Source organism: Drosophila teissieri, chromosome 3R (genome assembly GCF_016746235.2).
Source record: "Drosophila teissieri strain GT53w chromosome 3R, Prin_Dtei_1.1, whole genome shotgun sequence".
Lineage (NCBI taxonomy): Eukaryota > Metazoa > Arthropoda > Insecta > Diptera > Drosophilidae > Drosophila > Drosophila teissieri.
Genome location: NC_053032.1, coordinates 18,372,903 through 18,396,186, shown reverse-complemented (window position 1 = coordinate 18,396,186; position 23,284 = coordinate 18,372,903). Strand labels below are relative to the sequence as shown.

The window sequence follows — 23,284 nt, the reverse complement described above, 5'->3', positions numbered from 1 at the left end:
ATTTCATGCATAACAGTTAAATAAAATTTAATTTAGCAGAAAAACGAAGCAAATGGGAGTTAAAATGGGGAAAACGAAAAAGAAACAGCAACTGCACAAATTGCCAAAAGAAATAAAATCACAACCAGATGAAAAGAGAGCATCTCACAGTTGTGGCCACATTAATAGTTAAAGTTTCCTAAATTGAGGGTAAAGTAGTCCAACTTTAAATTTGATAAAACTAAATTAAATATAAATTTTTTTTTTGCTATATTGCTTATATTTTCGAAAACTGAAATTATTTACAATCCCAATAATATATTTCTATCGTTGTTTGTAAATTAATCATTTTAAAGATTAATAACTTATGTAGTCATAGTAATACAATCATATTCACAATAAAATCCATGAAAATAAAATGTATTAAAATCCTAAACCTAAAAAAACTTTTGACTGCAAAATGAAAATGGAAAATAAAATTGATTTTAAACTATTTATTTAAACATTTTGACCTCAACTGTAAGAGGCAGAAGTGGTAGACGATGGAGAGTTTAAGAAAATAGACAACAAAATGAGTCGGCCATAATGAAGTCTTCATATTTGTGTAGCAGCAGCAACAAATGAATGCCGTCAACATTTATTATTAATTTTAATATTTCAAAGAGCCCCGGCGAGCCAAAGCAAACAAAAACACTTTAAAAAGAATGCGCCACATTTAATTTTTGCGGAAAATGAAATAAAGTAACTTTAATATTGTTGGCTCATAGCCAATCACACTGATTTGATAGCTTTGTTGTCAGCCGATTGGAAATGACTGCACTCAAACCAAGTTTTTGACTATATAATTTGGACATTTACTTACCACTTCATATACCGCTCGTTAGCCGCCAGCGACAACAATTAACTTTTAAACCACAGCCAAAGGCGGGGAAAATTTAATCAATTTATTTTATGCTCTAAAAAAACAGTGCATTTCGCTAAATGCGCTTGAAATTCGGAGTTTCATCAACTAAAAACATTTTGCTGTGGGCAAGTCCCGAAGTCTTGAACTAACATTTGATTGTTTAACGAAATTAAAATGGGTTAATTTATTAATAACAATCAACTTGCGGCGTTTGAACAAGAAGTGGAGCTTTAGTTTTAGTTTCCAAAGAAAAGAATTTGTTTGGCTTAGTTTTAGCACAATTTGCTATGCATAATAAATAATACATTGATTTTTATCCAAATAATTTGGGGATATACATATAAAAATTGGAATTTAGTAACTGGTAGCTTTAATTTGCCTTGAAAACCCTTCTAATCAAAACCAATTTAAATACAACTGAAAAACTACTCAAACAATGACGTCGAGCACTGAAATTTTCTTTTGTCTAAATGCTGCAGTAAACTATCTGTCATCTTCTAAATTGCGCGTGTTAAAAATGCCAAAGCCAAAATCCAAAAGACAAAACGAACTTAATTTCAACGGCAACCAGAAATGAATCGGTGCAAAAAAAAGGGTCCTTTAACAAGGAGCAAGAAAGCAAAAAGCGAGCAAAAAGGCATCAACAATGAAAACCACAAAGCGGCGCTTTTGTTTGCCAGTGTCGCATGCAGTCAATCTATATATGTATATATGTGTACGTACGTATATGTGTGTGTGCGAGTGTGTGTGTCGCCTGCCAATCAACTCAACAATCGCAATCAATTTGCCCCGCTGCATAGCCCCCAACTGCCCTTCCCCCACTACGATTTTCCCACCCCATTTCCCGGCACCATTTTCCATTTCGGGCGCATTGTCATGGTGCAAGTGCAACTGTCATTTCAAGCGCAATCTCTGCATATGCTGAGGGGGATGGCAAGGGAGGGGGTCGCTTGGAAAATGTGTGATATATCAGGAAAACCCAAAAAAAAAAAAAAGAAAAAAAACGCCTATGGCGCCGCAGTGCACTTTTTAATTACGATACTGCGACATTAAGGACCGCAGACATTACATGCATGAATCATAGCCCCAAGGTGTTTAAAAAACGAAAGGACCACGTTTTCAACCCGCATGCGTTGCCCTTAACAATAAAAAGTGCCTTTTAGTTCAATGTTCATGTAAAAATATCACTGCCAAGAAGTATACAAAGCTTAATGCTAGCTGATACTAAGCATTTTTTGAGTTACATATACTGCTGCCAAAAGAAAACGTAGCAAGGCACCGAAATAGGCATTACAATTTTCGAAATTATAAGCATAATACGCGAATCAAAATCATAATACGCATACGCCGCGTTGTACCGGCGCACACACTCGTAAATTTGCCATTGTTATGCTAAATTTATTTGCCCCCACAGCCATCTGTTGTTGCTGTGCTGCTCTCGGTGTTGTTGTTAACTTCATCAGAAGTACGATTGAAACGCAGCTTCCGTTTCCGCAAAATGGCTGTCAATGTGTGTGTGGTGGTGCGGGGGGGAACTGGTGTGCCGGGAAAATTCCACTTTGCCTGCAAACAAATCAACTTGAACTTCCGTTTCATTTCGCTTTTTCTTGCCATTTCATATTCTTTTGCAACTTATCCCGCCACCCTCCCCCTCAACTTGGCCAAAAAAAAAGAAGCTCCACTCAACTCTCAATTTTTATTTTCCCTTTACTGTGCATTTCGGCGACTTTAGCGTAAATTTACTTTTCACTTTCAGCGCGCCATCAAAAAGTTTTTGTGCATAGCTAACTTTTTGGCTCACATTACGTATATTTTCCATATTTTTGCCTGCTTCACTTCCTTTTGCCTCTCGCTCAACGTGTCTTTTCAATGTCATTGCACACGCTCTTACACTGAAAAAATATTTCTTTTTTGCTCAAAAATAATAAGGCGAAGCATCGTTAAAAGAGTATAAATCTAATAATATTTTAAACAATTTAAATGAGAATACTGAAAATTATGAATGCATTAACTTAGTTTATATCAAATACAAGCGAAAAAAATATATAAAATAAAAAATAACATAGTAGCATACAAAGATACCCATTTAATATTTGCATTTATTTTTGATCAACGTGCCATGCTTTTCGCGCAGTGCACAAACACACTCGGAAAAGCTGTCGTGTGTGTTGCGAGAGGGGAAACTCTGTCTTTTTGGCATTTCATTTCCTTCATTTCAGCCGTTTTGCACCTCGGAGCGGTTTCCTCTACTTTATTTTATATTTTCCTTCTTTTTTCGGGGGTCGTGGGGGGCGTGGCAGTGGGCGGCTGGCACAGTGGCACTCCTTGTGTTGTTCTATCGTGGCTCACTCGTTCTGACTGATTTTCCGCGACCTACGCAAGTTGATGCTGCTTAATTTAATGCTCGAGTGCCTATTTAAATTTTGCCCCTCATCGTCTGCATTTCCAATTTTGTTTTGTCATTTGCGTTTGGTTTATATTTTCCTCTCGTTTCATTTCGTTTTGTTTCGTTTCGATTCGCTTTCTAGCGAAATCAATCAGCGGCCGGCACGTGTGTGCATTGATAACGTGGCCAATAATAGAAAAGCGAAATGTATTTTTGGCAGCCCATGAAAATACATCTCAACTTTTCGATGCGAGTTAGCGATTGTTTGTGCGCTGGGTGGAAAAGATGAAAACAATTTTGTGCAGCATGCTGTTAGGCAGTAATTTGCTTGTGGCATCAGGAAATGGATGTGGCACAATGGAAATGGAAACGGGTGGCCAGAAATTCAAATGTTTGCCAATTACAACGGTTTGCTCGAGATAAATTCCCATTATGGTTTTCACAATGATCTGAATGGGCAAACAGGGCCCTATCGTTTATTGGGTCTCAAAATAATAAAATGGCAGGTTCTAATTTCCCTACCTTACAAACGTAATATATCATCGATTTTTTCAAATGAACAGTCATGTTTTAACTTTATGAACTTTATACAAAAGCACATAGCTACATTTCTAGTTGCGTTTAACCTTAGTGCTTTGAGTTCTCTCTCCTCTAGATAGTTTTTTGTTGAGTAGCTTGTAGATGGTAAATGGTAGTACAATTACCAAGAGGAATGCTGCCCCGAAAATGATCAGAAGCACATCCACATTGTGATACTGCCACCAGTTCAGTCTTTGGGCCGCACTCTGCAAATAGGCAGCTCCTTGATGGCGGGTCACATGTTCCACCCAGTATACCGCATTTTCCAGTGGCGTCTGCTGCTGATCCCGATACCGCAAGGACATGCCCTGCACCACTTTCGTGTACGAGGGCTCACTGGTAATCCTCTCGATGGCTTTCCGGAAATCGGCGGCATTCAGCGTCTTGAAATCCAGCATGATGCCATATCCGGTTTGCACGGCATGAGCCATGTTAAAGAACTGATCACTGAAGATTGGCAATCCCACCACGGGTTTGCCATGATAAATAGACTCCGTGGTGCTGAGCATGCCACCGTGGGTCACAAATGCCAGGACCTTGGGATGGGCCAATATGTCCGTCTGTGGAAACCAGTCGGAGATGTAGACATTCTCCGGCTTATTGGGCAGGTTGTCCAGCTCGAATTTCCACAGAACTCGCTGTTTGAGTCCACCTAATGCACTCAGGATCTCTTGCACCTTTGCTGGAGGCAAGTCCTTGCTCTTGAGATTCGACCCCATGGAAAAGTAGATGGCTCCATGTTCTGACTCATTGATGAATCTCTCGATCTTCTCGGGCAGTGGACTCAGCTTGCCGTCGATATGCATGCCACCCACCTCAATCATGTTGGGTGTGTACGGTCGCGGGAAACTTAGTGAAACATGTTGATTGATGAGCACCAAGGAGGCATTTCGACGCATCTCATAGAAACACCTTTTGTTTCCCGGAAAGAACTCCTTGTATAACTTCTCTTGATTGGGCAGGTAATAATAGTCCAGCAGCAGCCTTTCGTAGCCAAGGAAGGCCACGTTCAATAGGCGTTCGTACAGCGACATGTGATCGTTGAAGGGCAGCATTATGTGGGGCACAAACGAAGCTGGAGCGGGAGAACCAACCTGAAAAGGCAATATATATTTAGTATTTCACATAATTCTTAAATAGTCTTATGCACTAAGTTTATGGCAGTAGAGAAACATTATTTCACAAATTGCGAAATATGAATGGCGAGCAGAATGTATTTCATCAAGCTTATGAAATTGGAAAGTCTTCATATAACTTAGCAGGTTACTTATTGTTTGTTGGAACTAAAAGGATAGCAACTTTACTTACCATATCAGTAATAAATGTCACACCCCCACCAGTGCTCAATCCAATGAGTGGGGCATTAAAATGCTCTGCCAAACCATAGTGAGCATCATTGTAAAAGGTCTCACAAATGATCGCATCGAAGCTTTGGTTGCTCTTCAGAAAATCCTGGAAATTAGGGTCCTCGAAGAGACCTCTTGTGATGCGGAATCCCATTTGATAGTGATCGATGAGTTTCTGAGTCACTGGCTTTTGGATCGAAGCCCACAAGGCAGCAATGTCTCCTAATAAAAACAGGGTTTTAAAATAGTAAAACTAAAATAAGTATATTTAGTAATAATTGTACTTACCCCCCATGACATTGAATATATTTGGCACATTTACATCAGTATAGCCAGGAATGGGTTTCTTCAGAGGATACACGGAAACCACGGTGATGGTATGGCCAGCTTTGACCAATCCCTTGGCCAAGGCGTGACCCACATTAAAGTGGGAACGACCGGCGGAATTCAGAACCATCAGATAGTTGTATCCACTTGAGTATCCCAAGCTACAAAGCAGCCCCAAGATCAAGGTGAATATACGCATGATGATGAAAATCAGCCGGCGAACCAAAAACCAAATACCAAACTGAACCGAACTGAGCACGTTGCTGCAACACACTGATAATAAACAATGCGCTCAACATGGATTTATATAGATATCTGAGTGAGTATATATATACATACAATCATTGTGAAATCAACCTTTGCGTGAGGCCCAGCATGGAATTGGCAGGAGCCGAAAGGTAAACACACTATTACGATTGCGACTTTGTAAAGTCGACTGTTGAATGACCTACAGCTATAAAAAGTGGACAAAAAAAGGTAGTTTAAGTGCTTTCTTTACTTTATTTACAATAATACATTTAAATTTTTATAGTTCAAGTGCTTGCTTAACTTCATTTGGCTGTACGTAAGTATACATTAAATAAAAATATTACTTTATTCAAAATAATATTTCATTTGTAGTGTAGTGTCAAGTGTTCAAAATGTGCTGATCCGTGAGTATTAAGTTCTCATGTTTTCTTAAGTTCTCAAGAGCAGAAAAAAAATGTTCACTCAATAAAAGCTCAAAGAGAAAATTTAATCATAGAGAGAAGCCGAATGTTTAAAGAGAGAATCTTTAGCTCAATTAAACAATTAATAATAAAAAAAATAACACGCTTTTATTGAATTAATCAAAGAGAGAAGCCAAATGTTTAAAGAGAGAAACTTTAGCTCAATTAAACAAATAATAATAGAAAAATAACACGCTTTTAGTAAATTAAAAGCAATAATTTTGGAAAACCAGATGGTAATATAATATTGTCGCTCTTTTAAGAATATATGAACTTTGCCTTTTACCATTTCGTTAATATTCTGTCTGTGCAGCAACTTCAAGACTTTTTTCACTAATCTACAGCAAATCTTATCAAATACTATAACTACCAGAAATAAAAGCAAACTCGCTTCAGTCTGCTTTCAACATTCAAAGACGCTGTCGCAATGCGTTGGCTCCCAAATTGTTGGCTCTTGATACTCTCAGCCCTTTTGGGCCAAACATGGGGCTACTCCTACCTAATGATCAGCCCCACTGCATCGAAATCGCACTACGCCGTCGTCTTTGCATTGGCCAAAGGATTAGCTGGTGCTGGTCATGAAGTCACTTTGATATCGTCATTTCCCCAAAAGAAGCCCATTAAGAACATCATCGATGTGGACACGCCGAATATTATCACCGTAATGGGCGGTGAGTACTATCATATCATTGCTAATCAAAAACCACAACGATTTCGCACGTATTCCTTATCGTGTGAAATAAGCGTTAACTGATTTGATAAGGTACACGTGAATATTGTCCAAGTCCCAAAGGGTCAACAACAAATTTGTTGTTGCTACTATTTTTGGGTATAAAGGTTCTTCTTATAGAGCTTATTAATAGGCTGAAAAAGACAAGATAATTTCATGAGCTATTTTTGTTTTGCTTGCTAAATGCTATCATTCTTTTCTCCCATAGTTTACAAAGCGCGAATTCTGGAGAATGCCAAAAAGCCGGTTATAGTTCGATATCCAAGAATAAGTTTAATGGGCTTGGACTTAACAGAAAGCCTTTTAAAGGAGCCGAGTGTGCAGGAGTTATTGCAACAAAACCGAACCTTCGATGGAGTTATCTGCGAGACCTTTATGAACGACGCCCACTACGGATTTGCCGAACATTTCGGAGCTCCATTGATCGCCCTGAGCAGCTTGGGCGCCACTGGTTGGACCTCTGACCTGGTGGGCACACCATCACCACCATCGTATGTGCCGCACAACTTGTTGCGGTTCGGTGATCGCATGAATTTCTGGGAACGGGCGCAGAATTTGGGATTCCAGATATACGAATTCATCTATGAGAATTTGATCAATCTGCCGCGACACGAAGCGCTGTACAGAAAGTACTTCCCCAACAACAAAAAGGACTTTTATAGCATGCGCAAGGATACGTCATTGGTGCTCCTGAACAATCACGTATCCATCAGCAATCCACGGCCCTATTCCCCGAACATGATCGAAGTGGGCGGCATGCATGTGAATCGAAAGGCTCCAAAGCCGCTGCCCAAGAATATTCGCAAATTCATCGAGGAAGCCGAGCATGGAGTTATCTACTTTTCATTGGGCTCCAATTTGAACAGCAAAGATTTACCGAAGAAAAAGCGAAAGGCCATTGTGGAGACGCTAAGGGGTCTCAAGTACCGAGTTATTTGGAAGTACGAGGAGGAAACCTTTGCTGACAAACCCGAGAATGTTTTCATATCCAACTGGTTGCCGCAGGACGATATCCTGGCACACGATAAGGTGATTGCCTTTATAACCCATGGTGGACTTTTGAGCACAATGGAATCGATTTACCATGGAAAACCCGTCGTGGGTATTCCCTTCTTCGGCGATCAGTTCATGAATATGGCTAGAGCCGAGCAAATGGGCTACGGCATCACCGTGAAGTATGCCCAACTGACGGCTTCGCTGTTCCGATCTGCCATCGACAGGATTACCGGTGATCCTGGCTACACGGAAAGGGTCAAGGTGATATCCAATCAATATCGCGACCAAAGGGAGACGCCACTGGAGCGAGCTGTTTACTGGGTGGAGCATGTGACGCGGCAGAAAGGAGCCAAATACCTGAGGAGTGCCAGTCAGGATCTGAACTTCATTCAATACCACAATCTGGATGTCCTGGCGGCGTTCGTTTCGGTCATTGGATTGGCTGTTCTCTTCGTCTTTCTGTTGGTTCGGTTTTTGGTTAGTTTTATTACAGGCAGGTTCTTAAAATCCAAGAGTTCAAAGCTGAAAGTTAACTAGTTTTTATTGTAATGTATAGAATGTAAAGTATAGAATGTTATCTTCTTTAAAGTATAATGTATCATTTAGGTGACAGCAAATTACATACATACATTTATTTCCTCATATAAAATATAAAATATTTTAATCTTTTTGGTGGCTCATAATTATCATAGATTTTTACCCCAGAGAAATCTTCGAAACGATAATTTCGTTTAAAATTTGGTTGGAAATGTTTTCTGAGACTCCCGCTTAGTTTTTATTACCGACAACAAATTTTGAAAGAGAGACGAAGTAAAAAAAAAACAAAACAAAATTATGCACAATACCAAAAAAGCCGGTACGAAAACAAAGCGAAGGAGAATGGAGAATGAAACCTATCCAAAACTGATAATAAATGGTTTTCAGAACGAGAGAACCGCTCCGCTTTGTAGAGATATTGACACTCGATCGTGGATTGCCTACAAATTATTGAGTTTTAGGCAGCGTAACGATGAGAGGGCGTGAGAGTAAAAGTGCTGGTCATCACAGAACTGGAGACATGGAGAGCAGGCTCTCCAAATTTGATTGGGACCTAACCCAACCACTTATAATTACCTCATCGCAGTCCCATGTTAACTCAGTTTACTGCGAGGCGCCGAGGCGTTCGTACCCCTATATATATTAGTATCGGTTTCAAGATCCGTTGGCCGTTAAGAACGCATTTCACAACTGGCCACAATTAAGCCGAATTAATTGTTTTGAATTCGTAGTTTCTGTAACTAACGATGAAACCAACAGCTGGCCAAACGGGTTTTCTCACCCTGCTGCTGTTCGGCCTGCTGAGCTGCGTTTCTGCCTACAACTACCTGGTGGTGCTCCATACCGCCGCCCGATCCCATTACCATGTGGGATCTGCCCTGGCCAAGGGATTAGCCGCTGCGGGTCATCAGGTGACCGTTATCTCCCCCTTTGAGCCGAAGAAACCCATCAAGAACATCAAAGATGTGCAGGCCAAGGGCATTCTGACTGCCTTCCAGGGTGAGTTAGGCTAACATCAATAACATTAATAACATCATTACACAATCTAAGGTGCAATTTAGTAAGAGTACAGACATAGTATCTGTAATTCTGAAATGAATAAATGTTGAAAGGAATCTAAAGTTTGAACAATGAACTGCATTATAAATTCAAGAGCACAGTCATATCATATTATTAATATGATTAATGTCCCATAATTTATTTATGTTGTTTTGTAATAGTGAACAAATTCAGAAGATTTCTTTATAAATGTATGTATTTTGTACATGTGAAGCATATTGTAAACCGGTTAGGTTACATTTAGGTTCGTTCAAATATTTATTTTCGAATAACACCCAAGCCTTTTGTTGACAAAAATATTTTTCTAGTTTTTATAAAGATTACATAACAAAATAAATTCAGCTTATAAGCTGACTTTCAAAGTCATTTCACATATTCCTTAAGAAGTTGCACAATAAAAAGTGAGTTGAACTCAATTTCTAAGGAATCTAAATCGATAAGCCTAGCTAGCAATTGCTTCTGATAACGTCCATGGTTTCTAAGCACTTAAGGGTTTTAAAATAATTTATTGTTTATTTATTTTTATGACAAGAAGTGGTTATTTTGTTTAAGAGAAACTTATTTTAACAAACTATTTATTATTTTAGGTAGATTAGCCAACCTTTTGGAATCCTCAAAGCAGCCCATAATCAAGCAGATCGTCGAATTTTACGAGATGGGTATTGAGATAACCGAAGTGCTGTTGAAGGAACCATCTGTGATAGAACTGATGAAATCCAACCAGACCTTTGATGCCGTGATATCCGAGGTGTTCCTCAACGAAGCCCACTTCGGATTCGCCGAGCACTTCAAGGCTCCGCTCATAGGACTGGGCACCTTTGGAGCTATTAGCTGGAACACAGATCTGGTGGGTTACTTTTTGATGGACAGGAGGTTCTCCATTATTTATATTTCTAACTACTATTTTAGGTGGGATCTCCTTCACCGCCCTCATATGTTCCCAGTGCACTGCTTAAGTTCAGTGACCGTATGTCCCTCGCAGAGCGAGTGGGCAATCAGGCCTTCCTCACCTACGAGTACATCTTCCTCAACTACTTCTATCTGCCGCGCCAGGAAGTCCTGTACCGCAAGTACTTCCCCAACAACAAGCAGGACCTTTACGAAATGCGTAAGAACACGGCCCTGGTCCTGCTCAATCAACATGTATCGCTCAGCTTTCCACGACCCTACTCACCCAACATGATCGAGGTGGGCGGCATGCACATCAACCGAAAGCGCCAGCCGCTGCCCAAGGACATTCTGCAGTTCATCGAGGGTGCCGAACATGGAGTTATCTACTTCTCGATGGGCTCCAATCTGAAGAGCAAAACGCTGCCGTTGGACAAACGCCAGGCGCTGATCGACACCTTTGCCCAGCTGAAGCAGCGAGTGCTGTGGAAGTTCGAGGACACTGATCTGCCCGGAAAGCCAGCCAATGTGTTCATCTCGGACTGGTTCCCGCAGGACGACATCCTTGCCCATGACAATGTGCTGGCCTTCATTACGCACGGCGGTCTGCTGAGCACCACAGAGTCCATTTACCATCGCAAACCCTTCGTGGGCATTCCCATATTTGGCGATCAGTTCCTGAACATGGCTCGTGCCGAGCAGAATGGCTACGGAGTGACTGTTCATTACGAGGAACTGAGTGCGGCCAAACTGTTGGCAGCGGTTCAGAAAATAATCAACGATCCTGAAGCCACCAAGAAGGTGCGCGGCATGTCCGACAGATACCGCGATCAGCCGCAGACTCCACTGGAGCGAGCCGTGTACTGGGTGGAGCACGTGTCCCGGCACAAGGGTGCCAAGTACTTGAGGAGTGCCGGTCAGGATCTGAACTTCATTCAGTACCACAATCTGGACGCCATGCTGATACTTTATGGTGGCATTATATTCGTGCTATATTGTATTTTGCTGCTCATCCGTTTGGCGTGGCGATTCCTGCAGGAATTGTTCGTGAAGAAGGAGAGTCCCAAGCCAAAGCCGAAAGCCAAGCGGAATTAAGCTCAAGTGATAAATAAGTTTAGTATCCATGACCAGTTTAAATTAGGGTGCTCACAAACAAATTAGCTTTTAACTGGCAATAATAGAGAAATAATTGCTTAGTGTAGTGAATAAATGAAATAGGTATAGAGTTTCATGAAAACTCCTTTCTATTTTCAATCCAACTCCAAAATGAAAACAGTGCAATTTCCTTTTCATATTCTTATTGTAATTGTCTGTAATAAAATCAGCAAAAATATATTTGGTATGTACGGATTTTTACATAAACTGTCTTCGAATTTGCTACGCTTCTGTGTTGTTGGAAAAGCTCGTGAAATTTTCATTTGATTTTCCAGTGGGGGGTGGGTTGTGCGGTTGGTTTCAGCCTGCGGCTCGAAGCTTGTAAACTAAAATGGAAAATATTGTGAGTTTCTATCGAAAAAATGCCACGGTGCTTTCCTATTTTGCTCGGTATCCTATTTTATTTTCAGCTGCTTACATTTCATTTATAGTTGTATACTCTCACGGCTTGCAACTATAATAAAATTTGTAATTTACCTAAAAATCTTGAAATTGTATGCATATTGACAATACATTTTAGTCCGAAAACTTTTCTGAATCTCTCGCTATAAAAATGTGTGTTTAAAAATGTTCTCAACCCTTAGTAAATTAGAGAAATTAATAATAAGGCACTGAACTTTTCTTAATCAACCCATTATTGTTTTAGCCAAGGGTATTTATATTTTCGGTTCAGTGGCGAAAACTTTTCTTTGTTGGTTCCCATTTTCATGGACCCCAGTTTACCCCTCCTGCTGCAAGTTGCACATAGTTAACGCTTCAGTTGTAAAAATGCCCATCAGCGCGTTCAAATTTTTAACAGCAACGAGCTGAGTGCCACGCCCACTCCCATTGCCCAGCCCCCGCCACTCCCACCCAACGCCCCCGGCTAAATGCTTTTATTTTCTTTGCCGTGCATCTTCCTCTTCTCATCCTTCTGCCAAGCAAAAGGCGTGCAAAAGTTGTGGCCCAACTTATTGAAACTGTTTTGGGCCATGGCCATGCTGCTGGAAAATCACCGTTTTCCGCGGAAATGTTGGCGGCTTTAATGCCGATCCGAGTTAGAAGTGCAACCAAGGAGCTATTGTTTCTCTACCAACATTTTGGGCCATAATAAAACCCACAAAGCGTTCTAAGAACAATTTTTAACAAGTAAGGTAATACGAAGCCATATATGTACATATGTATATATTATATTACAGAATATATTTCGCTCAGAATGCATTTGAATAGTTTACTTATGTAGCAAAGTAGGCTGGTGATATATATTATAGACTGATATTCATGGTTTTATAGACTTATCGGGGAATTTTTCTGAGATTGACAACGAATTTAGTGCAGTGCACTCTGGGGCACGCATTTGTAAGCCATTAGAAAATAATAATGTTAATTGGAAGCTAACAAAGTTGCCTATCTTTTTTATAACACATTATCAGTTATGCCTTTAAGTTTCACACATATATATTGATCGGTAATAAACTTAATTTATATGAAACTTAATTATATTTACCGAGCTTTAAAGCTTAAACTTCTCAAAATATAAAACAAACAAACTTTTATGCAGCTGTTTCACGCATTCCTTTGTTCTTACCTGAAGCCCCTATTCAGCTGCACACCATCGTGTCGTATAGGTATGAATCTGAACGCACATCACATCGGTTGGCAATCACATCTGGGTAAAGCCCCAAAAGCAATTTCAGCCACAAGATTTAGTATAAAAACGACAACGGAAACTTTTACAACTCAATTGAGGGTAGACGGCAAAATGCTGAAGTTATTCGTAGTGGAACTGCTGGTTCTGCTGGCCAGTTCATCGGTTCTCTCCATCGAAGTGGACACCGACCTGGGACGGGTGCGAGGAGCCAATCTGACCTCCAGATTGGGTGTACCCTTTCACGCCTTCCGAGGCATTCGGTATGCAGAGCCACCTTTGGGGGATTTGCGATTCGTGAATCCGCTGCCAGTGAAACCCTGGTCCCCGACAACCTTCGATGCCAGTGAAGATGGACCGATGTGCCCGCAGCCGTGGGATAATATGACCGATGTATCTGAGGACTGTCTGAGACTTAATGTGTATACAAAAGATTTGAAGGGCCTCCGACCTGTGATCGTGTTCCTGCATCCCGGAGGCTTCTATGTCTTCTCCGGACAGAGTAAATATTTGGCCGGACCCGAGCATTTCATGGATCGCGACTGCGTCTTGGTGTCGCTAAATTACCGGCTGGGCAGTTTGGGATTCCTGGCCACCGGAAGTAAGGAAGCACCTGGCAATGCCGGTCTCAAGGATCAGGTCCTGGCTTTGCGCTGGATCCAGAGGCACATCCATCGATTTGGCGGCGACCCCGGTAGTGTAACGCTTTTGGGTTACAGTGCGGGTAGCATCAGTGTAGCTTTGCACATGCTATCGCCCATGTCGCGGGGTCTCTTCCATCGGGGCATCTGCATGAGTGCTGCTCCATATGGACCGATTCCGTTCAAGGACAATGATCTTCGATTGGCCAAACGTCAGGCTGGGCTATTGAAGTGCCCACAGGAATCCATCGCGGAAATGGTGGAGTGTATGAGGCGAAAGCCCTACTTGGATTATGTGAGCACCTATAATGGCATGTTCGAGTTCGGCTGGAATCCCGTGCTCAACTGGAGAATCGTTGTGGAGGAGGATTTCGGGCAGGAACGCTACCTCATCGAGAGTCCCTTCAAGACAGCTCGACGAGGTGACTTCTACAAGGTACCCCTCATCACCGGCATTACGGAGTTTGAGTTCCTCTCCGGAGCTTTCTGTAAGTATGATTTTAAAGAAGGCTCTAGGAAAAAAGGACAAACCATTCTATTTATTCCCTACAGTTGATCTGCGAAATGAAAGCATTGTTAGCCGCTACAACACGGATTGGGAGCAATATGCTTCAATTGCTTTGCTCTTGGAACCAAACTCAACAAAATCGCAAGCAGCCAGTCGAGTTTTGAGGGAGAAATACATGCCGGAAAGTATGGACAAGATAGAGTACCCGAAGTCCCTGAAGGGTATGGGCGAACTCTTTAGTGATGCCTTGATTGGCGTGTCCTTCCATCGGTTTCTTCAGCTGATGTCCCCCCACACACCCATTTACACATACCTCTTTCGCTACAAGGGTAGATATACGAGGGTCGTTTGATAAGTCCGTGACTTTTTGAATAAAATATATTTTTTTCGTCAAAGAAGCGTTTTATTTCTCAACATAATCTTCTTTTAGCTCTATACATTTAGTCCAGCGTTTTTCCAATTTTTTTATTCCTTCCAAATAATAGGTTTTCTCAAGGCCCTCAAAATAGTCGTTTGTTTCTGTGATGACCTCTTCATTTGACCCGAATCTCTTACCGCCGAGCCATTTCTTCATGTTTGGAAACAAAAAATAGTCACAGGGGGCTAAATCTGGAGAATATGCTGGATGGGGTAGCAGTTCGTAGCCCAATTTATGAAATTTTGCCATGCTGACTACACACGTGTGCACCCGTGCATTGTCCTGATGGAACAGCACTTTTTTTTTCGCCAAATGCGGTCGTTTCTGCTTCAAATCAATATCGAATCTGTCCAAAAGCTCTGAATAATATTCGCCGGTGATCGTTTTACCCTTTTCAAGGTAATCGATGTGAATGATACCTTGTGCATCCCAAAAAACTGTGGCCATGACCTTGTTGGCCGACAGACCCACCTTGGCCTTCTTTGGTGCACGTTCACCCGGAGAAACCCACTGTCTTGATTGTTCTTTGGTCTCTGGTGTGGTGTGGTGGATCCATGTTTCGTCTACGGTAACGAAACGGCGCAAAAATTCGTTTGGATTGCGGTTGAACATCGCCAAACACTCCTTTGAAATGGTCACACGGTTGCGCTTATGGTCGTGTGTGAGCAATCGCGGCACCCATCGCGCGGAAAGCTTTTTCATGTCCAAATATTCATGTAAAATGTGATGTACCCGTTCAGTTGAGATGCCTACAGCCTCAGCTACCTCACGCACTTTCATTCTCCGATCATCCAATATCATTCCATGGATTTTGTCGACGATTTCTGGCATGACGACCTCTTTTGGGCGACCTGAACGTTCGGCATCACTTGTACTGGTACGACCACAACGGAACTCAGTAAACCATTTCTTAACCATTGAAATTGATGGTGCAGAGTCCCCATAATATTTATCAAGTCTTTCCTTGGTTTCGGTGATGGATTTTTTACGCAAAAAATAATGCTTAATTAGCACACGAAATTCACTTTTTTCCATTTTCGTTAAAATTCACGAGATCGTCTGCTTTCAATGCCTATAAAACGCAAACCAAAAAACGCAGCTTTCTCAAAATTTTACAGTCAGCTGTTAATCGATAACTGCTGACAGGAGCAGTGTTGTATTTAGAGCAGGTGCGCGGCAAATACAAAAAGTCACGGACTTATCAAACGACCCTCGTACCTTCTTGAAAAATCCCGATAACCAGCAAACCATAGGTGAGCAGCTATAATTTGGGTAAATACACAAATTTATATTTATTATTATTTTATAGGTCCCGTTCACCACGATGAGCTTATATATTTATTCCATGTGGGCCTTTTGAGTCCTTTGTTGAAGCGAGAGGATCCCGAAAATTTGATGATTGAGCGATTGACGCGTATGTGGATTGAGTTTGCTCAAAAGGGGTGAGTTTAATACTTGGTTCTTTTAAGAATTTTAATATATTTGGTTTTCTTAGTGATCCTCACAACAAAAACGATGAATATCTGAAAGATTTGAACTGGCCGCTGTACAATTCGCAGGATAAAGGATATCTAGAAATTGGCAATAACCTCACTGCAAAAACTGGCGGTTTCTTCTTGAATCGGTTTCAAATTTGGGAGGAACTATATCCACTTTCAAGCTTTCACTAAGCATGTAATTTAAATACTAAATATTCCATCAAAAAATATGTTACCCACTTCCTCAATATTCTACATTATTTCTGATTAAAGCTGACACTTCAATTTGCAACCTTGGAAGCTAAATCGAAACGGAATGCAGGTGACATACTCATCTCTTCGGGACACAATTCACACAAATTAACAAACAAAAATGACAAAATAGTTGAACGCATAACTATCGCCAGGTGAACGAGCATTGAGTGTATTTTCAGCAATTTGCAGCAGCAGTTCGGATTTTCTCGACTTGTCGCCAGCACAAATTGTTGTAAAAACACGAGACAAAAAGCGAACTGTGAAGAGGAAACCCAGTGAACCGACCGATTTGCTTGGACAAGTTACCGATTAGATGCAGTCAAGAAGTGAGCTGATATTTGAAAACATTTCCGAGACTGCAAATTGGAATTGCTGACATTGCGTAAATAATAGCTCAGTTCAAGAACTGAAAAACCAAATTGTGAGCATTTTTTTTTTGGCTGCAATTAAGCGTCCGATTTTTGGCTAGGTTTTTGTCAAATAATCAATTCAGCTGTTTCCGTTGACGATAATCAACATCTCATTAAAAACGCGTCGAACCACAAAACAGGACATCATTAAACAGCCCCGTCTCCGCTGACCGACCACGGGGGACATTTGAAGGGTCAGCAGGGTTAAGGGCCGGAGCAATGGGGGTTGGCAAATGCAGCCCTAAATCGCATGAAATTATCCACATTTGCATGCCAACACAAAACACACAGAGCTAATGGCAATTCCAGCCACACCACATTTATATAGCTCATGAATTTTTGATTACGCATTTGGCAATGCGGCCAAATACGGTCAAAAGCACCAGCCCAAACCCAAATGAACCAAACCAAACCAATCCAACGGAAGTGACTCCGTGCAATTTAATATTACGCATACGCAGCGTATGCAACTGATTGGCAGCGGTTAATAAATGCGCTCAAACCGGCGCTCACGCCCAGCCCACACACATGCAAATATTTGAATGCGTATTCCATAATTCACTGGACGCCAATCGAGCAGCTTTGCGTGCGACCAGAAAAGCATCGTTATAATATAAATACGCGCATCATACATAATACCCCATCATCATTTTGGTGCTCTATCTGCGGTGAAAGCAAACTGGGAATCGCGCCGTCTCACTGGGTTTCATTTGGCCATAGGTGGTTGGTTATACGTGGGCCATTATCGCGGGGGTAGTAGCTATAAACTGGTAACGATTAATACCCATTCGGAAAATGCCCCCTTAGCAAGAAAAACAGTGCACTAAAGATATTTATTGTGCAAACATATATTATAAGTTTTACTAAGTAGCTAACAAACTTTCTGCTTTCGTTTTCTTTTAACAACTGCACGTGGTAAGATATTCCTTAAAGTCTTACAGACACTAAGAACAATTATAACCAGAATAAGAAGGATAACTATGATTGCAAGAAGGACAGTGCCGAGGACATCTAGGCTGTGGTAGGTGAAGAAATTAAATTTCCTTCCGGCTACCCGCATGTGAGGTGCTCCCTTGTGACGTAGGACGTAGTGCGTCCACCAGACTGCCGTCTCCAGAGGCTTCATAGGTTGATCTCGATACCGAGCAGCTGCTATCCTTGCCGTGGTTTCGAATCTCTTCTCTGTCAGCAACTGGAGAATGGTGTCCTTCAGCTCCTCACTTGTCATATCCTGATAGCTCAAAGTCAGGCCTAATCCCTGTTTCCTAATGTGTTCCATGTTGCCAAACTGGTCGTAGAAGAAGGGCAATCCCAGCATGGGTTTGCCATAGTAAATGCTTTCAATGGTGCTCTGCATTCCTCCGTGGGTTATAAAAAGTTTTACTTTCGGGTGGGCCAGGATGTCCTGTTGCGGTAACCATTTGCGAATTAGTACATTCGAGGGTATATCCGACAGCTCCTCATCCTCGAACTTCCACAAGATGCGCTGTGGCAGGCTAGCAAATGCTTCCATCAATATTCTTTTCCGGTTCTCTACCATGTTTTTAACCCTAACATTGGTTCCCAGAGAAAAGTAAATTACTCCATGTTCACCTGCACCTTGGATAAAGTCCTCCAATTCCGGGGGCAAGTCCTTTGGTTCTTGATCAATATGCATTCCACCGACTTCGATTACATTCGGAACATATGGACGCGGTGGCCCCAAGGTAAAATGTTGATTTACAAGAACTAAAGCAATGTTTTGGCTAACTTCAGACAGTGGCTTTCTTTCAGCTATATTCGGAAAATACTTCTTGTATAGAGCCTCATGCTTTTTCTCATAACGCAAATGCCAGTTTATCCAAGTTAAATATCGTTCCACAAAGTGTGACAGGCGACCCGTAAAAGTGTCCAGGTCGAAAAAGTAAGATGAGGGGGACTGAAGGTAGGAAATCGGCGATGGATTAGCAACCATTTCGTCGATTTTCCAGTCGGTTCCACAGGGAGATAATCCAATAATTGGGGCCTCGAAATAGGCGGAAAGGCCATAAAAAGCATCGTACTTCCATATGTCCACAATAATAAGGTCAAACTGAGCCTTTCCCGGCCTGAGTATCTCTCGCCGCACTCCGTCGTTGTTAAATACAATTTTGGTAATATTGTACAAAAATTCATTGGTTACGTCGCACAACTTCCACATGCTTTTGGGGGTTGTGAATGCTTTCAACATTTCTGATAAAAATATAAACAAAATCCTTAAATATTTGGATTGTTTGTATGATTGTTTTTAATTAAACGAAACAATTTTATAAGAATTTATGTTTATTATTTATTGTCGTTTCCTTACTTACCGTCAAAACTATTAAACACTTCCGGAATATGAATATCGTATATATTGTTCACTGGTTCTTCAGATGGAAACGTACTTACTGAAGTTATTTCGTGCCCCAATGAGGCAAGTTTTTTGAGATATGGAAGGGCATGATAGTAATGCGAGTAGGAGGGTGTGGGAAACAAAGCCAAAATGCGAGCTCCATACAAGAAACCAGGCAGTTGTAAAATTAGCAAGGAAAACAAACTAGACGCCAGCATTTTCAAACCGGAACGGTTCTTTCCTCAAAATCTCACCGAAGACTAAATGTAATTTAAGCCACGAGCTATGTTAACGTAAAAATTGATAAGATTAAACCGATAAGAGTATGAGGCAATATTATTTATTACAGCATTAAGTCTTACATCTGCCCAATCTATATGTTATAAATCTATCTTTCTTTGATTGTGCACAGATATGTATTCCTTAATGACATTTTTTTGTCAACATTTTTTATTTATTTCTAATTTAATTTACTTTCTTCTTAGATGACCTTTTTGATTTTTTACTATTTAGGATAGTCTTTAACAGTTGAATTACACCAAAGACAACAATGCCCAGGGTAACCAAAAAGCCAAGGATAAACGTACCCAAGACATCCAAACTGTGATAAGTAATAAAGTCCAAATCCCTGCCCGCTACCCGCATATATGGTGCTCCCTTGTGACGTAGGACGTAGTGAGTCCACCAGATCGCCGTATCCAAAGGATTCATGGGTTGATCCCGATATCTGTCCGCTGTTGTTTTTGCCGTGACATCAAAACTTTTCTCTGTCAGTAACCGAAGAATGCTGTCCTTAAACTCATCGCTTGTCATATCCTTATAGTTTAGAACTAAACCAATGCCCTGGGCTTTGATGTGTTCCATATTTCTGAACTGATCGTAGAAGAAGGGCAATCCCAGCATCGGTTTACCATGGTGAATACATTCGACTGTGCTCTGTAAACCTCCGTGCGTGATAAACAGCTTTACCTTTGGATGAGCCAGGATATCCTGCTGCGGAAACCATGAGCTAATTAGAACATTCGAGGGTATATCCGACAGCCCCTTAGCTTCGAATTTCCACAAAATGCGCTGTGGCAGGCTGGCAAATGTGTCTATCAATATTCGTCTGCGGTCCTCAGCCAGATTTTTACTCCTAACATTGGTGCCAAGCGAAAAGTAAATTACTCCATGCTCTCCAGCTCCTTGGATAAAGTCCTCCAAGTCCTGCGGCAAAGCTTTAGGTTCTTGATTAATATGCATTCCTCCGACTTCAATAACGTTCGGAGCATATGGTCGTGGTGGAGCCAGCGTAAAGTGTTGGTTAACCAAAATCAGGGCGAAGTTTCGTGTGATCTCGGACAGAGGACGTTTATCGGCAATTTTTGGAAAGTACTCCCTGTAGAGTGCCTCGTGCTTTTCCACGTGCCGCCAATGCCAGTTAATCCAAGCTAGGGACCGATCAACAAAGTGTGTCAGACGTCCTCCATAAGTATCAAGATCAAACCACTTAAAAGTGGGAGACTGCAGGTATGATAAAGGTGATACGTTGCCCACTAGTTCGTCAATCTTCCAGTCGGTTCCAAAGGAAGCAATACCAATTATTGGGGCATCGAAATGGGCCGCCAAACCATAGAGAACATCATGCCGCCAAAGGTCCACAATAATCAGATCGAACTGAACATCTCGTGGCTGCAAAATCTCGCGACGCACTCCTTCATTTTCTAGCACTTTCTTTACAAGAGTAATGGAATACTGGTTGATATATTCGTATTCATTCCATGTGCCCTTTCGGTTGGTTAAATTTGCAACAATTTCTTAAAAAATATTTAAGATATAATTTCGAATATTAACGCTTAAGTATTACTTACCCTCTATGTTGTCAAACAATTCCGGAACGGGAATATCATGTATATTACTCACAGGTTCTTTTAATGGGAATGGGCTTACAGAAGTTATTTCATGGCCCAAAGATGCCAATTTCTTAAGATAAGGCAAGGCGTGATAGTAATGTGAGTGGCTGGGTATGGGAAACAAGCCGAGGATACGGGCTCCATCCAGTAAAACAGGCAGAAGGACCACCACCAAAAATATCGATCGCAGAGGCAACATACTCAAAGGTATATTTGGCCTCTAGCTCAGCCGAAAGAGTTAATCGTACTGTTCAAGCAATCGTAAAGCTCAACATACTTCGTCTGGCTGATATGTTTTATCAGCTCCAGACAAAGATTACAACTTATTACCAAATTTTATACAAAGCCACATAATCGCTTATCTGCTCCATAACTATCTGACCTCTACAAATAAGTCTAGACCTTATAAATGTGAAATTTCTTAGTGTAAAAGAAGCGAGAACGCTATAATCGAGTTCCCCGACTATCTGATACCCGTTACGCAGCTAGTGGAAGTGCGAAGGATAGTCTTTAACACTGACAGTTTTTGGCGGCTTGTAGGCGTTAGTGTGGGCGTGGCAAAAAGTTTTTTTGCAAATCGATAGAAATTTACAAGTCTAATAGAAGAATGAAAAAATATCAAAACATTTTCCAAAAGTGTGGGCGTGGCAGTTTTGGGCGGTTTGTGGGCGTTATAGTGGGCGTGGCAAAAAGTTTTTTAGGAAATCGATAGAAATTTACAAGACTAATACAAAAACGAAAAAATATCAAAACATTTTTCAAAAGTGTGGGCGTGGCAGTTTTGGGCGGTTTGTGGGCGTTATGGTGGGCGTGGCAAAAAGTTTTTTTGGGAAATCGATAAAAATTTACAAGACTAATACAAAAATGAAAAAATATCAAAACCTTTTTCAAAAGTGTGGGCGTGGCAGTTTTAGGCGGTTTGTGGGCGTTAGATTAGGCGTGGCAACATGAATCGACAAACTTTCGCTGCGTCTATGTTCCTGGAGTCTGTATACTTAATCTCAACTTTCTAGCTTTTGTAGTTCCTGAGATCTCGACGTTCATACGGACAGACAGACGGACGGACAGACGGACATGGCCAGATCGACTCGGCTACTGATCCTGATCAAGAATATATATACTTTATATGGTCGGAAACGCTTCCTTCTGCCTGTTACATACTTTTCAACGAATCTAGTATACCCTTTTACTCTACGAGTAACGGGTATAAAAACGAAAATACGCGAGAATAGTGATTATGCCGCTCGGCAGATATCGCGTCGATACTCGATGTGTTTTAGCACCTGAAAACTCCCTTCTACGTCATATCATTCACAATAATTACTCACGTTAATTCTTTAATTAAGAGGTTTATCCATCGTTCCGTTCGTTGGGCCCATCGAAGTAGTTGTTGGTTTCTGTAGGATGAAATTAAGACAGTTCGTACAAGATATGAAGGTATGTATATGGTGCTATAACATTTCAGATACAACGATATTCTTTGTCCCGAGTTAGGGTAATCGCCTATCGAGACGTATTTCCGAACATTAGTGAGGCGAATATAAACCTTAATTAATACTACAATTACTGATCTGCAATTATTTGCGGCTGCCAATCGCTAGCTGCTCTTATTGCTTTTATTAGTCAAGTTACACGTTATCACTTGTAATACTTATTACTTTTCAATAACTTCAGACGTACATATGTCTGATCACTGGGGTGAGCGAAAATCAAGTGAGCGAGCGCCGTTTGGAAATCTGACTGCGTGGCTAACTTCGCTTCCAGGAATTTACGTTGGAAGTGCAAGAACGAAAAGTAACGGGGATTTGGCGTGATATTTTCGTTTCCTCGCGTTTTACATTGACGTTCGTTCGACTTTTTGGTCGCAACTAAACATTTTGTGTGAGCGAGAGGGTAGATCAGCGACGAAGAGAAACTGACCCTGAATATTCTAGCACTCAGCTGCTCTCAGTAATATTTGCGAACATGCATGAGATATGATCTAGATGTTACCCTTTACGCTCTCAAATATTAATTGAAAACTCCAACTTCCGGAATATGAATATCGTATATATTGTTCACTGGCTCTTCAGATGGATACGGACTTACTGAAGTTATTTCGTGCCC

At 41.2% G+C, this 23,284-nt stretch overlaps 6 protein-coding genes across 6 annotated transcripts; 3 read left to right on the top strand and 3 right to left on the bottom strand.

Annotated features, from left to right (window-relative positions):
- Nucleotides 1–3,820: 3,820 nt before the first annotated feature.
- Nucleotides 3,821–5,876, bottom strand: LOC122620601 (UDP-glycosyltransferase UGT5). The gene is made up of 4 exons (XM_043798153.1): nucleotides 5,861–5,876; nucleotides 5,483–5,794; nucleotides 5,157–5,416; nucleotides 3,821–4,942 (listed from the first exon to the last, which is right to left on the bottom strand). Exons 2-4 carry the CDS (start codon nucleotides 5,718–5,720, stop codon nucleotides 3,881–3,883), a joined length of 1,560 nt encoding a protein of 519 aa, XP_043654088.1. The 5' UTR covers nucleotides 5,721–5,794; nucleotides 5,861–5,876; the 3' UTR covers nucleotides 3,821–3,880.
- Nucleotides 5,877–6,640: 764 nt separating this feature from the next.
- On the top strand, nucleotides 6,641–8,582 carry LOC122620408 (UDP-glucosyltransferase 2). Its single transcript, XM_043797847.1, has 2 exons — nucleotides 6,641–6,902; nucleotides 7,170–8,582. Exons 1-2 carry the CDS (start codon nucleotides 6,659–6,661, stop codon nucleotides 8,492–8,494), a joined length of 1,569 nt encoding a protein of 522 aa, XP_043653782.1. The 5' UTR covers nucleotides 6,641–6,658; the 3' UTR covers nucleotides 8,495–8,582.
- A 510-nt stretch (nucleotides 8,583–9,092) lies between these two features.
- On the top strand, nucleotides 9,093–11,776 carry LOC122618760 (UDP-glycosyltransferase UGT5). The gene is made up of 3 exons (XM_043795292.1): nucleotides 9,093–9,493; nucleotides 10,141–10,400; nucleotides 10,463–11,776. Exons 1-3 carry the CDS (start codon nucleotides 9,241–9,243, stop codon nucleotides 11,534–11,536), a joined length of 1,587 nt encoding a protein of 528 aa, XP_043651227.1. The 5' UTR covers nucleotides 9,093–9,240; the 3' UTR covers nucleotides 11,537–11,776.
- Nucleotides 11,777–13,292: 1,516 nt separating this feature from the next.
- LOC122618758 (juvenile hormone esterase) lies at nucleotides 13,293–14,728 on the top strand. The gene is made up of 2 exons (XM_043795291.1): nucleotides 13,293–14,352; nucleotides 14,417–14,728. The coding sequence occupies exons 1-2, from the start codon at nucleotides 13,338–13,340 to the stop codon at nucleotides 14,722–14,724; spliced, it is 1,323 nt and encodes a 440-aa protein (XP_043651226.1). The 5' UTR covers nucleotides 13,293–13,337; the 3' UTR covers nucleotides 14,725–14,728.
- Nucleotides 14,729–17,804: 3,076 nt separating this feature from the next.
- On the bottom strand, nucleotides 17,805–19,521 carry LOC122618894 (UDP-glucosyltransferase 2). The gene is made up of 2 exons (XM_043795490.1): nucleotides 19,264–19,521; nucleotides 17,805–19,144 (listed from the first exon to the last, which is right to left on the bottom strand). Exons 1-2 carry the CDS (start codon nucleotides 19,502–19,504, stop codon nucleotides 17,805–17,807), a joined length of 1,581 nt encoding a protein of 526 aa, XP_043651425.1. The 5' UTR covers nucleotides 19,505–19,521.
- Nucleotides 19,522–19,751: 230 nt separating this feature from the next.
- LOC122618893 (UDP-glucosyltransferase 2-like) lies at nucleotides 19,752–21,549 on the bottom strand. The gene is made up of 3 exons (XM_043795489.1): nucleotides 21,529–21,549; nucleotides 21,137–21,398; nucleotides 19,752–21,082 (listed from the first exon to the last, which is right to left on the bottom strand). Exons 1-3 carry the CDS (start codon nucleotides 21,547–21,549, stop codon nucleotides 19,752–19,754), a joined length of 1,614 nt encoding a protein of 537 aa, XP_043651424.1.
- Nucleotides 21,550–23,284: the final 1,735 nt, after the last annotated feature.

What these genes read in the sequence shown, in the direction of transcription:
- LOC122620601 (XM_043798153.1), bottom strand. Translation starts at nt 5,720, where the DNA reads ATGCGTATATTCACCTTGATCTTGGGGCTGCTTTGTAGCTTGGGATAC. An exon ending in TATATTCAATGTCATGGGGG is followed by an intron (nt 5,417 to 5,482) that starts GTAAGTACAATT and finishes TGTTTTTATTAG; the next exon opens with GAGACATTGCTGCCTTGTGG. An exon ending in TGACATTTATTACTGATATG is followed by an intron (nt 4,943 to 5,156) that starts GTAAGTAAAGTT and finishes TTGCCTTTTCAG; the next exon opens with GTTGGTTCTCCCGCTCCAGC.
- LOC122620408 (XM_043797847.1), top strand. Translation starts at nt 6,659, where the DNA reads ATGCGTTGGCTCCCAAATTGTTGGCTCTTGATACTCTCAGCCCTTTTG. An exon ending in TATTATCACCGTAATGGGCG is followed by an intron (nt 6,903 to 7,169) that starts GTGAGTACTATC and finishes TTTCTCCCATAG; the next exon opens with TTTACAAAGCGCGAATTCTG.
- LOC122618760 (XM_043795292.1), top strand. Translation starts at nt 9,241, where the DNA reads ATGAAACCAACAGCTGGCCAAACGGGTTTTCTCACCCTGCTGCTGTTC. An exon ending in CATTCTGACTGCCTTCCAGG is followed by an intron (nt 9,494 to 10,140) that starts GTGAGTTAGGCT and finishes TTATTATTTTAG; the next exon opens with GTAGATTAGCCAACCTTTTG. An exon ending in TTAGCTGGAACACAGATCTG is followed by an intron (nt 10,401 to 10,462) that starts GTGGGTTACTTT and finishes CTACTATTTTAG; the next exon opens with GTGGGATCTCCTTCACCGCC.
- LOC122618758 (XM_043795291.1), top strand. Translation starts at nt 13,338, where the DNA reads ATGCTGAAGTTATTCGTAGTGGAACTGCTGGTTCTGCTGGCCAGTTCA. An exon ending in GTTCCTCTCCGGAGCTTTCT is followed by an intron (nt 14,353 to 14,416) that starts GTAAGTATGATT and finishes TATTCCCTACAG; the next exon opens with TTGATCTGCGAAATGAAAGC.
- LOC122618894 (XM_043795490.1), bottom strand. Translation starts at nt 19,504, where the DNA reads ATGCTGGCGTCTAGTTTGTTTTCCTTGCTAATTTTACAACTGCCTGGT. An exon ending in AGTGTTTAATAGTTTTGACG is followed by an intron (nt 19,145 to 19,263) that starts GTAAGTAAGGAA and finishes TATTTTTATCAG; the next exon opens with AAATGTTGAAAGCATTCACA.
- LOC122618893 (XM_043795489.1), bottom strand. Translation starts at nt 21,549, where the DNA reads ATGGAGCAGATAAGCGATTAT. An exon ending in TGGAGCAGATAAGCGATTAT is followed by an intron (nt 21,399 to 21,528) that starts GTGGCTTTGTAT and finishes CGGCTGAGCTAG; the next exon opens with AGGCCAAATATACCTTTGAG. An exon ending in ATTGTTTGACAACATAGAGG is followed by an intron (nt 21,083 to 21,136) that starts GTAAGTAATACT and finishes ATATTTTTTAAG; the next exon opens with AAATTGTTGCAAATTTAACC.